The sequence below is a fragment of the Nicotiana sylvestris genome, chromosome 8 (genome assembly GCF_000393655.2).
Source record: "Nicotiana sylvestris chromosome 8, ASM39365v2, whole genome shotgun sequence".
NCBI lineage: Eukaryota > Viridiplantae > Streptophyta > Magnoliopsida > Solanales > Solanaceae > Nicotiana > Nicotiana sylvestris.
Genome location: NC_091064.1, coordinates 217,403,580 through 217,418,703, shown reverse-complemented (window position 1 = coordinate 217,418,703; position 15,124 = coordinate 217,403,580). Strand labels below are relative to the sequence as shown.

Below are 15,124 nucleotides of genomic sequence, written 5' to 3'. Positions count from 1 at the left end.
CTTTTATATTTTGCTCATATGATTATACACATTTGGAAGCATCTCAACCTTTGAAGCTATTTAATTTGAGCCATTGATATGTCAAATCCAGCTATACAGAAGAGGTTATGAGAGCACATGTTAGGAAATATTTTAGTTTTTCTGTTATAGTATTAGGGAATAGGAATTGAACAAGTGTACAATATTATTTTATTTTTACATTTTTTTTAGCTAAATTACTTGTATAAAGAGACGCAAGATATTGTGAATGCATCATCACAAAATTTCTACAATTCTATTGTCCAATTTCTACACTTAATTACCAATTGTTCATGCAGGATAAATCTCTTATCTTTGTGTTGGTTCTGTTTTGTTTCCTATTCCCCAAACGAAACCTTCCCAAAAGCAGGGTTCCATTTTCATTATATTCTTGGTTTTCTTTGTGTCTTTCCTTAGCACAAGAAGTTGGGTAAAATAGGATGAGAGAGCAATATAGTATAAATTATATTATTTTGTATTTTTGTAAAGGCCGTACTTGTATCACCATATACGATATATGTTTAATCAAATTTGACTCATTTCCAAAACTAATTTTATTGATATCTTCATTGGAAATACTACTAGATATTCAAAAGTATTATTACAAAATTACAATTTTTTCTCATTTCAAATATAATGACGAAAGAATATGATCCGCAGAAGCTTACCACAAGTAAGAAACAATAGAAAAAAAATAGAATTTGATACACGTGACTTCTCAATGGGTTAATCATGTGATCATAGTCTTAAGTTTTACAAAATATTAGTTTAACGAAAAAATGCAAGAGAGTGAATAGAAACGATTCGGGTCAATTAGTTTTATGAGTCATTATAAATCTTTTTAAATTTTATGTCAAATTTCTTAAAGTATATTTATTTTACATTTAAAATTTTGAAAATAAAATAAAAAATATTTTCCAAGATTATTTCGCCTATTCAAACGGTTCCACAATTAGTAGTACAATGCACTCCCTAAAAAAGTGATGCATATAGATAAATAAATAAAATAAATGAATATGTGTGTATAAATGACTTTAATTAACCACCAAAGGATGCAGTGCGGATAGGGTTGTTCTTCCCTTAACCAAAAGTCTCGAGTTCGAGCTCTGGGTATGAAAAAATCCTTGTAGGGAGCGCTTTCCTCCGAATGGAGCCCTAAGCGACGTGAATCCGAATATAGTCAGGCTCCAATATGAGTATTGGACACCGGGTGGAAAAAAAAGACATTAATTAGAAGTAAAAGCAAAAGGAAAAAGAAGTAAAAATAGCACGGTATAGCCAGTTTTCGGACTGGTCATTCAAAAATAGCCAACGTTTACCAAGTCAATGAAAAATAGCCATTATTTTGCTGCAACAGAGACCGGTCCATCATAATATACTGGAATTCGGTGCACCTGTGTATTAACTCCAGCATATTATGCTGGACCGGTATACTTTGCTGGCTCCAGTATAATATACTGGAGACTGGAGCACCGGTGCTCCAAACTCCAGTACATTATGCTGGACAGATATACTTGCCGGAACTCCAGTATATTATGTTGGAGTTCTAGCATAATATACTGGCGTATTTTTCGGGTTTTGAACAGTGTTTTCGCTCAAATTTATCTTTACATGAAAAATGGCTAAATTTCGATTACTTTTAAAATTGGGCTATTTTTGAATGATAAGTTGTAAATCTAGCTATTTTTTAATTTCTCCCGAAAAAAGAATAATTAGAAGGACAAAGGCGGTTACGTGAGAGGGGGAAGTTTGACATATTAGGGCAAGTTACAGGGCGAAAGTAGTCATTAAATCAATTAGGGTTAATTACGTTCGCCTCCCTCAAGTACAAAACTACATCCGATTTCAGAGCCACAAAGTTGAATCTCTCTCTTCGCGCCCCTCCCTCTTTCTCTCATCTTCAACTTTACCCTAATTTCTTCAATTCTTCAAAACTTTGCTGCAAAAATTGCCTCATCTTCCAACATCATCAGAAAGGTACTATTATCTACTTTTCCTCAATTGCCCCAAAGATTTGATTATTTGCACATTCTCCACCCATGAATTTTCTCGAATTCTATTTCGACATGTACGAGGTTTTTTGAACCCCATGTTGTTTTCTTCTTCTTCTTCTTCTTCTTCTTTACAAGTGTCTCTTTCATGTTTCAAGCTTTTACGTGTTTTTACTTTCATTGGTTTCCCATATTTATTGACTTCTTTTGTTGTTAGCTATAAATTTTTGTTGTTTAATTATGCCTTCGATAGAGCTTTGATTTATTTTTTTTTGAATTGGGAATGTAGATTGATTTTCATGGTCCATTTGAACTTATTTATACAGATGATTCATATAGCTAATACCAACTTTGTCTTTGTAATTAAAGTCTTGTTTTTAAATTTTTTGCTGTTTTTGAATTAGTTGAGTTTGTTCCTAGCTTTAAATTTTCATTGTTTAATTATGCTTGTGGTAAAAATTTGAGCTTTTTTCTTGAATTGGAATGCATGTTGATTTTCATAGTCCGTGTAGCCAATACTAACTTTGTTGTTGTAATTAAAGTCTTGTTTTTTTTTTTTTTTTTTGCTTCCCTTTTTTGCTGTTTTTGAATTAGTTGAGTTTGTTCCTAGCTTTAAATTTTCATTGTTTAATTATGCTTGTGATAAAGATTTGAGCTTTTTCCTTGAGTTGGGAATGTAGGTTGATTTTCATGGTACAAAGAATCTTATTGTTATGTATGATTCATATCAATCATGCGAACATTATTATTGTAACTAATTCTTGCCTTTTGAGTTTATGTTCTGTGCATTGACGGTGAAAAATTGATTTATATAATTATGTCAGATAAAAGTTAATTGCAGGTAAATCTATGTAATAAGATTAATTGGTAACGTAGATAAATCGTTTGTAATCAATGTTATTGAATGATGGTTTAAAAGAATCGTTGTGACCGTCGGTGTATATAACTTAAATCCACCTTCATTTTTTTTTGCAGTTTTTGAATTGGTTGAGGATTTTATGCTGGCCTAGTGATGGCTTCGAAGAAAATAATTGCAATATGTCAATCTGGAGGAGAGTTTGTGACAAACAATGAGGATGGGACTTTGACGTATACAGGTGGAGAGGCTTATGCTTTGGACATTGATGACCAGACAGTTTTGGCTGACTTTAAGAAAGAAGTGGCAGAGAACTTTCAGTTTGCTACTGAAGGAATGACAATAAAATATTTTCTTCCTGGGAATAAGAAGACTCTCATTACTATATCTAAAGATAAGGACCTCAAACGTATGATTAATTTCTTCAAGGATGCTGATCAAGTTGAGATTTTTATAATTTATGATGAAGCTGTTGTGCGAAATGTGCCCAATGTCTCTGCCAGTAGGTACGTACTTTTCTTCTGTTTTAGTTCAGTTTATTTGTTTTTTTAAACTCATATGATGTAGACAAAAGAGGTCTGAATGGAGTGCAATGTATGTCGAGAATTGGTATAATTGGCTCAACTTGTTTGGGATTGATGTGTAATAGTTGTACTCGGTAGCAGTGCCAGAAATTTTAACACTGGTTATTCAAGAAAAATGCAAACTTGCACGGTGAGCGAACACTCTTAACTATCAAGGTATTCAACAATTCATATGTAAATACAGTCAAACCTCTTTATAGTGATCATCGTTTGCCCCGACATTTTTTGGCTGCTATAGTGTAATGCTATTGAAGGGACCTTGAAGCAACTGCAAAGTTGTCTCCGTGTGACTTATAGATCACAGGTTCGAGCTGTGGAAGCAGCCACTAATGCTTGCATTAGGGTAGACTGTCTACATAATACCCTTTGGAGTGCGACCCTTCCCGGACCTTGCGTGAACACTGGATGCCTTGTGTACTGGGCTGCCCTTTTTATAGTGTAATGCTATTTTAGTGAATATATAATATAAGATAACATAAAAAATCAGTTCCAGAAAAACTTGGTTGTTATAGTGAAATGTTATTATAAAGGATGACTATTATAGAGAGGTCTGACAGTATATTATACCAAAAAGGAAATTTTTTACCCTATTTGTGTATAATTTTGCGACGAAGAGGATTCAGTTGAACCCCCTTCAGCACACTTAGCTCTGCCACTAGTTGTACTCAAGTGGCATGAATGGAGATGCTTCTTTGAATCTTTGCATGGAAAGTTTCTATTATGTAGTTCTTTTGGTGGTGTTTTGTACAGAATTTATTCCAAGTGCTTTGTTATGCTGATTCTTTTAGATGTGAATGAGTTTGAAATGCATGCTTTCTGTTATTGGATTCTTAAAATCTTAATGGCTTGCTTGCTTGTGCAGGTCGACAACTGCGTCAGAGGCAGCGCTTACTCCTCCCACCCCTGTGGATATGATCCATTGTGATGATCTGCTTGGTGCTAATGCTTCCATTGACACAACTCCCCTGTGTTCCTATCCCGGCCACAATGAGGAGAACATGGAGAAGCATCGCAGAGCAGCTACACAATGGGAGAACACAATAACTGGTGTGGGTCAAAGGTTCAATAGTTTTGCTGAATTTCGTGAAGCTCTGCATAAATACTCTATTGCCCACGGATTCACTTATAGGTATAAGAAAAATGATAGTCGCAGGGTAACCGCTAAATGCAAGGCTGAAGGTTGTTCTTGGTGCATATATGCGTCAAGGTTGCCTACGACTCAGCTAATATGCATTAAGAAAATGAATGCGAAGCATACATGTGATGGAGCTGCTGTTAAAGCTGGGTACCGATCAACAAGAGGATGGATGGGTAGTATAATAAAGGAAAAGTTGAAGGTCGCTCCGAACTACAAGCCCAAGGATATAGCAAAAGATATTGAGCGTGAATATGGCATTCAATTGAACTATTCTCAGGCAAGGCGTGCAAAAGAGAAGGCAAGAGAGCAGCTTCAGGGTTCTTTCAAAGAGGCATACAGTCAATTACCCTTATTCTGTGAGAAAATTCGAGAAACTAATCCTGGTAGTGTTGCTACAATTGTTACTAAGGAGGACTCGAGTTTCCATCGTCTGTTTATTGCATTTCATGCCTCAATATCTGGTTTTCAACAAGGTTGCCGCCCTCTTCTTTTCCTGGATAGCATTCTTCTCTATGCAAAGTATCAAGGAACACTTTTGGCGGCCGTAGGTGTAGATGGAAATGATGGCGTTTTTCCAGTAGCCTTTGCAGTTGTAGACGAAGAGACTGGCGACAACTGGCATTGGTTTCTTTCAGAGCTTAAATCTGCTGTCCCAACATCCTGTCCGATAACTTTTGTTTCTGATTCTCAAAGAGGTATAAGAGAGTCATTGCAAAATGTGTTTGGTGAGCAGTGTTACCATGGCTTTTGTCTGCGTTATCTTGCTGAAAAACTTAATAATGATTTAAAAGGGCAGTTTTCACATGAAGCCAGGCGCCTTATGATCCAAGATTTATGCGCTGCCGCTTGTGCCTCAAAGCTTGAGTCTTTCGACCGCTGTGTTGAGAATTTGAAAGCTATCTCACCCGAAGTTTACAATTGGGTCACTAGAAGTGAGCCTGAACACTGGGCAAATGCATATTTTGGAGGGGCAAGGTATGGCCACTTGACATCCAACTTCGGCCAGCTTTTTTATGATTGGGTAGTGGAGGTTAACGAGCTGCCAATAACTCAAATGGTTGATGCATTACGAGGTAAAATAATGGAATTGATCTATACTAGGCGTGTTGATTCCAGTCAGTGGGTTACGCCATTGACCCCTGTGATGGAACAAAAACTTCAAAGTGAAACGTCACGAGCAAGGTCGCTTCAAGTGTTGCCCTCACACGGGAGCACATTTGAAGTGCGCGGTGAATCTGCTGAAGTAGTTGATATTGATCAGTGGGATTGTAGTTGCAGAGAGTGGCAGCTTAATGGGTTGCCATGTTGCCATGCTATTGCTGTTATTGAATGCCTAGGGAGGAGCCCCTATGATCATTGCTCCAGATACTTCTCAACTGAGACTTACCATGTAACATATGCCGAATCAATTAACCCCATACCTAATCTCGAAAAACCAATAAAAGGTGAACCCGATATGGACCATGTGGCCATTGTTGTTACTCCTCCACCAACAAAACGTCCACCTGGCCGACCAAAGATGAAAAAGGCGGACACTTTTGACATAGTCAAACGGCAGATGCAGTGTAGCAAGTGTAAGGGTCTGGGCCACAATAAGAAGACATGCGGGTAGGTGCTCTACCCTTTTCTCTTATTATGGAACTGAAAAACATGCTTCTTTCAATCAGTAAAATATATTCTAGTATAGCTGTTTGTCTTGCTGATCAAATATATTCTCTCTTGTATTCATACAATATCTTAGCCTCATATCTAGCACTTTGATTTCCTTGACGTTCAGTGATTTCTTCCCAAATCCTTATTAAAAAAGCTCATTGACTGGGAAATACTTATCATACTATAAAGACACATGAAAGTGTGTAAAAATCTAGTACATTCTCATAAATGCACAGCACTTAATTTAGTATTTTAATACATAGGCATCTCTCACTAGAACTATCCTTTAACTTCTTTGCTTTTCGGCCTAAGTGGTTGTCTCAAGCTCTATCTGCCAGTTAAACATTCAGGCTTTGAGCTAGAGGTCTTATACTCAATTAGTTTGAAGATCTAATCAGTTCTTGTTCTTCATGGTGATTACGCTAATTATTACTCACGAGATGAGAGGATGAGTTAAATATTTGAATCACTGTGGAAGCCTGCAGCTTCCATATGGCGAAACTGTTCCCTTAACCTTAAGTAGGTTTGAAGAGCTGAAGCATCCCGTTACAGAAGTTTTTGTTACGAAGCATGAAATAGTATTTTGCTTGATTTCTCTATGTGCTTGTTTGTCCTAGTCATGTTATGGAATCGAATTTTTACTGTGTGCACGACTACTGGTGTCACTGACTGAACTGTACTTTTGTCATCTGGAAACAGGAAGGTGAATAATATCGATGAATCGGACCCTCTACTACTCACAGGATTGGTAACTGGAGAACTTGAAGGGAATGCAGGATCCTTGGACTCTTCTTCTCCAATGTAGTTAGAACTGGTATATTTAGGTACATTTGATAGATATCCTTTGGGACAAGAGTTGATAGAAAGATTTTAGGTAGGTAGCATGGTGATTTCTTTCTTTCTTTCTTTTTTTTTTTTAATTTTTTTTAATTGTAGTTGGTTTTGTTAGTTAGAAATTTTTGTTTATGAAGTTGTGCTCGTAAATTAATTATGAGAAAGCTTATCCACACCCGACGTTCTTTTACATAGGTTTTTATCACTTAATCTCAATAATGTATATTTTTTTAGCTCAAAAATTATTAGTTAACTTTTGTAAAGTAATATGGTTTGATGTAAATGCATTACTAACATGAAAATTTCACGAACCAAAAAAGACGTTAGGGCTAGGTCTATGCATGAAACATGGTGAAAATTTATAGCTCTGAAAAAAACATAGCTTTGATGAAGAAATTTAAATATAAATTGAAGAAGGATAAGATAGTCATGCTTGTCAAATATTCCCACCGGTCCACTTTAATTGATTTTTTGGCTTTTTTTACACATTAAAAAATTCACCTTTTAGCATTAATTAACAATGAAACTGATCATATTAACCTTAATTTGCTCATTGGAAATATAATAAATTACTCCTACGTTCTTTACTCCCAGGGTAACTTTGAAAAGAAGAAGTTAATTACTTGTTGATATCTAAAAATATCAAATATTGTGGCCGCAAAAAAAAGACAAAAAATCATTAAAGTGGAGGGACTAACAAAAAGGTATAGTTGTCTTCTGATTTTTACTTGGCCAAAATTTACATGGGAAATCCTCGAGTTTATATCAATCCTCCTGGGGCTGAGGTAGGTTTATTAATTTTCCATTTAATGTTGGGATCTCTAAGGGAATAACCCTAGCATATTTCCTACTATTATAAATTACTAGTCTTATGGTACGCGCGTTGCGCGTGTAACCTATCTAAATGAGTATAAAGCTTTTACAAAACCATATAAATAATATTTGAATTATAAAGTAAAAGTGTAATTTATATTTAAAAAAATATTGATTTTATATAACTGACTCAATAAAGAATATCGATTTATACCTTCTTTAATTATGTTTTCTTTTTCTCTTTTAACTGTTTCATTAGATTGAGCTCATATGTTGTTATATCTTAAGTCTTTGCAAAAGCTTCCAAATTCTAATCTTCGATTTTTGAAGACTTAAAATAAGATCTACAGTTTTATTAGCAGATTTCCAACGTATGTTTATATGCACTTTATCTAAGACATATATGAAAAAAGTCATAATTACTTTATATAATTCAAATAAGCAAAAGATTTATAGTTAATTTTCTATTTGGTTTTGAATTCCTAATAATTAGGTGTTTCTATACATATGTAGTTCGAATAAGGTAATATTTAATAACTATAATTTTAGATTATTTTAAAATCCTGAATATTAGGAAAATAACTAAATTACAATTATATCCAATATATAACAGATTTTTAAAGGGTAAAAAAGGCGAACGACATTTCGCTAAAGGCCTTCGTGCTTTTAATATAGTATAGATATATAAATCTCCTCTCATTAGTTTATGGGTTCTTTACCAGAAATCAATATTTACTTTTCCTGGCCATATACATAGTTGATACATTGATTATACATAATTATACACATATAATACATAAATTATGCATATATTATATCTCCACTGACTATTTTTAGTTTAAGCGATTGGGGGGCGGCTCTCACTTTTCAAGTTTATATTGGACTTATGATACTAATTAACTATCCGCTAATCTAATACTATCTTAGTTAAAATTTATTAACGTAATTTAACATTTACGAAGTGATGAGTGAGGTTTGCTTTAGTGTAGAGCATCTCCACAATCAGTAATAGGTTGGAAGTTAGTCGAGTAAAGAGTACACTACTAGAAAAATGCCTAAAACCGTTTAAAAATACTTATCGAAATCGGTCAGAAAATTGAAAAAACCAACCGGTTTTCGATCGACTTTAATCCGTCGAAATTAGGCTGGTCGGTAATAAATAGCGACGGAAGTCGGTCACAATTTCTGACCGATTTTGGTTGGTCAATTAAATTACACAAACGATCCAAAAAGAAAAAATCTGCCGAAAAAACCGACCGAAGTCAGTCGGTATTTTTCGACCAAATTCGGTCGATATTTTTAATTATGCAATTAAAAAATACACCCTCTGAGAATCGAACCAGGGTCTATACTGTGGCAAGATACTATTCTACCACTAGACCATTAGTATATTTTGGTTTAAAATTTTCTTTATTTTATTTGTACTCTTTAAATTGCATTTTCACGCGAAAATAACTGACCGATATCTGTCGATTTTATTAAAAATATAAAATTTATGGATCAAAGTTGATTGGTTTTTTAAAATGACTGACTGAAATAACCAACCGAAATCGGTCGATTTTTTGAATTTGAATTTGAATTTATTTTATATGAAAAACCGATCGATCTCGGTCGGTTTCTTAAAAAATAAATTTTGCGAGACGCTAAAATAGTTTTCTATATTTTTGCGCAAAAAAAAAAAAAAACCGACCTAAGTTGGTCTGTTTCGTAAAAAAAATTTAAAATTTAAATATTTAAAAAAACCGACCGATTTCGGACGGTTTTTTGACCGACCGATCGGTGTGGGTTTTGGTCGAATTTCTTATAGTGGTAAGTGGAAACATTGTTATTCCTCTTGACTGAGTGGGAAGTAAAAAGAATCCAAAAGGAGTTAGAGAAACCACAATGTCTTAATAGATTGTTAAAGAAATATTTCAAATAATATAGAATAATGATGGAATAAATTGGAGTAGTTAGTCTCAAAAATGTCAATCAAATTTTAAATGACATAAACCAATAATAGCTTCTAGTAGTCTTTTGAATTGCAGGAGGGTGATCTTTCTCAAATGATCAAGCTTTTCTGGGTAACTCAAAAAATCAAAATTAGTAATATTGGGGTGAAGGCAGCGTAATTTACATTTACCTATATACGTGAAAATTACAAATATATTTTCCTTGAATAATAAAGAAATTAAAAATGACTATCAAAGATTGTAATGGTATGGAAAGTACTTATTTTTTAATCATAAATTTCGGGTTCGAACATCCTAACACCATTTCAACATTTGAAGTAAGTTTTTCCTAGTTTGTCCTTTCTGGACTAAGTAAAGTTCAATGCTTAAACCTTTCTATAAACATAGTTATCAAACACAGTAATGCTAAAATTCTTGATATGTTTCTATTTGCTTGGGCAATATGATTGTTATAGGAGAACAATGTAGCATGAGAATCAATAGAATTGTCCATTCAGTATTAAACAATAAAACCATCAATTTCAAAGCTCACCAACTATGGTTATCATTCCCTCTTTATTTCTATCTCATTAAACGAATGAGTTGTATTTTTCATTGAAGACAAAATTCATAGATTTGCCTTAAATTCTTTGCTTTCTTTAGATGAAGCACATAACTGCTTTTGGTGAAAGAAAGGACTTAAAATGGCAATTAGATTATCAAAGTCTTGAAAATAGAAAATAATCACCATTTCCACCTACCTCAAATTTATAAACAAACAGATAATTGAAAAAACAAAATTTGAGAAAAAACTCTCAAATTTGATGGCCAAACAGTAGCTAAGTTAAGAGAAGAAATATTATTAGTGATAGAAGAATACAGAATCAATAGCAATTAGACGCTCGCTAATGAGTAATACATCAACTCACCCAACCATCTAAACTTAAAAGAGGCGGCGAACATATAATATATGTATATAATACGTGTATAATCATATATAATCAGTATATAATTTATGTATACCGAATAGAAAAAATAAACAATAAATTTACCAGCTAGTTGTGTAAAGATCACATATAACTATGACCGTAGAGCATCAAAATCTCTAACATATAACTAAAACTTATGTATCATCAGAATCTTTATAAGTACTGAATGATCAAAATATCATTGTATTCTTCTATTAATGTTTAAATTAAACAATATAAAGAATAGTAGGCTTCAAATGAAGGGAATAGGGGTCCAGAATGAGAGATTAAACATCCAATGATGGAAATAAAGGTCTAGGAAAAGATTTTAAATTGACAGGGATATGATGAGATTGACTAATGTCTCTAATTACTTACTTATAACATGAAACATCAATGTTAATCGTACAAAAAAGATTACTGTTAGAAGCAGTAAGGCAAGTATCATGAGGACCACATTTAATAATTAAGTGAAAGAGCTTGTGGTAGAGACATTCCATCTATGAGCTATTAACTTAATTAATTACGAGTTTAATTAATTCTATACACTGACAGTGAATAGAACTTTTATGAGTATTATATCACTTAAAAGATAATTATACGTAAGAATCCAAATAAGGTTGAATTTATAATCTGAACAATAAGGCACATTACCTCCTATAACCAGAGGCGTATCTAGGTTAATGCATATGGGTTCACGTGAACCTATACTCCTCTTCCTAATTTCTGTATAGTAATATTTTTTTTTTAAATTACTTAAATATATGTGTGTGCACTGATGCTCAAAGATTCCTATAGTGCAACAATTATTGTCCACATTTACAAGTAAAATTGTTGGTTCAAATCCTAATCTAGACTGTCTTATTTTCGGCACAGAGTATAGATATATAAGTGAAAATTACTAAAATTTCAAAAAGAATATTTTTGAACCTATAATTTCAAAAGTGTAGTGAGTTTAAGGTAAGAGACTATAGTTAAACCGGTCAAATATAAATTCTAGATTCACCTTTTTATAATAGTGCACTCATCCTCTTGAAATCCTAAATACGACTCTTGCTATAACTTGTTAAAATATATTGATATCATACAATGTTTTTACACTGTTAGAGTATATAAGTTAAATTCTATACTTAAACCAACCATGATTTAAAGCCAAACCCTTATGTCTTTCCTCACTAATTACTTTCTTAATTACTTGGTAGGCCCCATGGCTCCCCATCACCCCACCCCCATCATTCCTTGCCCCCCCTTAAAGCTAAGAATAATCATTCTCCCTTTTTTCACTTTCTTCTAATACGAGTCTTTTTTAGAATGATTTGCATATTACTTTCAAATTCAGCTTCCTATTAAGCAAATGTCACTAATTGTGTCATTCACATCATATATGGTGAATGATTTGCATCACACCAACAGATCATCTCCTTTTCATAATCATCATTATCTTTGCCTCTTATTTAAATATTAATTAATCTAAATTCTCTACGTATTTCCCACATGCAAAGCATTGCAATCTATACCGAATTTATAATATTAAATACATTCTAATTATGAATCCTCGATTGCCGACAGTTTAGTTAGCAAGATTAACGAAGTTTAAGTTTCTTGAAAATTACTAAACTAATTAACTATTGTTTGATGACATTCATGGAGCTGTAAAGTTCTTAATTGAGAGAACTTTAAAATAATCGGATCCCTTTATTATATTGTGTGGTCTACTACGGTTCTTATAGTGTCTATTCTTTACGTTACACTAGGAATTGATTTGAAAGAATCTTGTCCAAATTTAGTACTGTAAAATGTAACAGCTCAAAAATCTACCATCAACAAATATGGTGAGATGAATAAAATTCTTCCACTCTTAACCCGAGGTTTCGGGTAATTTTATGATAAACAATGCTTCACCCTTGACGTAATGTGAATCTGAATTAATCGGACAATGGAATAAATCCGAATATCAGATGGCTTAAAAATCCAACACATTTAAACACACCAATCTGAATCAGTGTACTGATGGATTTTTTTTCAATTCCATGAGGAGATAGTTGTGGTTTAGAATTTTTGGTTAGTTTGTACGAAACAGCCTATAAAATGCAAAATAACAAAGGTGATGAAAGCCGAAATTGTAGACAAAGTTGCTTCCCTTTCTTGATTGAAACCTAAGGATGTAACTAAAGTTGTCTAGTTAAAATTATTAAGTTGGGAAATTCCCATCACAAAGAGGTGGAGAAAAATAAATATTTAATAAAGAAAGCAACAAAACTTTTTTTTAATTAAAAAAAATGCCAAGCTTGCTCACCTTCCGCATCACTAAAAAAATTACAATATAGATATTGCCTTGCAATAGATAGTACGGCAGAGGCGGATCTAAGATTTAAAGTTTATGAGTTTTTATCACGAACTCAAGCTAATACAATAGTAAATTGGTTCACAATCAAATATTTAGTAGATTTCTTAATAGTTGAGAGTGTTCTATAAAATCAATTTTCGCGTTGAATTCCCAGCATCAAAGTGTACCTAACTGATTAATTAGGAGTTTAACTTTTATGCACTAACGTGCACTATTTCATACACAATCAAGTTAATTAAGATAACATATAATGTAGTAATTTTTTAATAATAATTTTAATTTAATAACCTATACATGTAGTAATAATTTATTACTTTATAGTCAGAATTCTTTATAGTGTCCGCCGTATATATAAAAATATCTGGAATATTTGCACCTACAGATATGAGGCATATCATCCAGCTAGCAGTGCTTCTCGAAGAGGAATATACATACAAAATAAGAAGAATTATTGCTAAACTATTATCGTATTTAAACATGTGTGATGGCTAAAGCATATAATTAGTATTTGAGATTTCCTTTTAAAGGAAGCAATAGTTTGACATAATTTGCAGAAAATGAACCTATAACAAAATGGGGGATATATAGTGTATGAGTCTAATCAAGAAACGTTATAAATTCTAAAAAAATGAAATCCAATGACGTCGATCATGCTAATCCTAAATTGACATTTTTTTTCCATATCCCAACAGTAATATATCTTGTGAAGCAAGTGAAGTGATGATTTAATGGTGCTTTTGCTTTACAAAATTACAAGATTTTATATCACGTTTGAATTAAATTACTTGCGTCCTCAGGAATACTTAAAACTAGAATTGACAATATTGGTACAATATATTGACAATTTGTTCCAGAGGCGGATGTAATGTTCTGTCGGTGGGTTCAATTGAACCTATAACTTTTGGCGCGGAGTAAATATTTGTATGCAAAAATTCATTAAAATTGCAAAAATAGATATGAACCCTTAACTGCAAAAATATAATGGGTTCAATGCAAAAAATCTTAAAAGTTGAATGCATAGGGTTAAATCCTGAATCCGCATCTGATTCGTTCGTTACAGTACTCCCTTAAAAAAAAGTGAAAAAGAGAAGGATTTAACGTATCCATATATTAAGAGTGTTAAATTTTTTTTATTATACAATTAGGTATATTTTGACATGTTATAACAAGTTTATATTGCATCTTGGGATACCAAAATAGGATAACAAAAAATATGTGGTTAGTGCGCATAGAAGTTAAACTCAAAAAAGAAATAAAAAGAAGCCCAATACCAATGAGGTAAAAGCAAAACGCCAAGATAATTAATTCTAAAAAGGTATTCCTCCATTGATGCCTTTATTATCTTGTAAAAGGTATTCCACCTTAATCATAAGGGAGATTAATTAAGCAAAACATTACTCCTACACTGACAACAAATGTATCGTTATAAATTGTAGTACAACTTTAATTTAACTTGTTCATATACTCATAAGTATTAGTAAAAGATGATTAACCCACGCGCTAGAATTTAATCTCTTTGAAACGAAAAAATATGCAAGATTTTGGGTTCATTGCTAGCTGTGGGAAATTCTTCTATATAAACAACATTATAAGATCACGCTAGATACATAACTTTGTGCTAGATAAATTTATGCTGAGAGGACATAGAAATCCTCAGAAGAGAATGAGTTGTTTTATAAGATAATAAAAAATGCAATTAATTGATCATTTACCAGTTATCACTCAAGGAAAACGTAAATTGCAAATTTTCAATCTCCAAATTAGAATCATATTAGAAGTTTTGAGCTTTTTCTCATGGACTTTTCATGCTTTGGTCTAATGGTAAAAGCGCAACAGACGCTATGGGGCATATGTTCAAATCGTACCGCAAACGAAAGCCTAATATTTAAGTAGAAAAATGTAGAGGATCGCCATCCATTATTCATTGAGTTTCAAGTACATCGTTGGTACTCATAAATTCCCCGTTATCAAAATATAAAAAGTAAAATTAG

The 15,124-nt window shown here is 32.8% G+C and overlaps 1 protein-coding gene across 1 annotated transcript; it reads left to right on the top strand.

Moving 5' to 3' along the window:
- The first annotated feature begins 1,853 nt into the window (after positions 1-1,853).
- Positions 1,854-7,264, top strand: LOC104239993 (uncharacterized). Its single transcript, XM_009794771.2, has 4 exons — positions 1,854-1,995; positions 2,985-3,371; positions 4,312-6,195; positions 6,940-7,264. The coding sequence occupies exons 2-4, from the start codon at positions 3,022-3,024 to the stop codon at positions 7,043-7,045; spliced, it is 2,340 nt and encodes a 779-aa protein (XP_009793073.1). The 5' UTR covers positions 1,854-1,995; positions 2,985-3,021; the 3' UTR covers positions 7,046-7,264.
- The last annotated feature ends 7,860 nt before the right edge of the window (positions 7,265-15,124 follow it).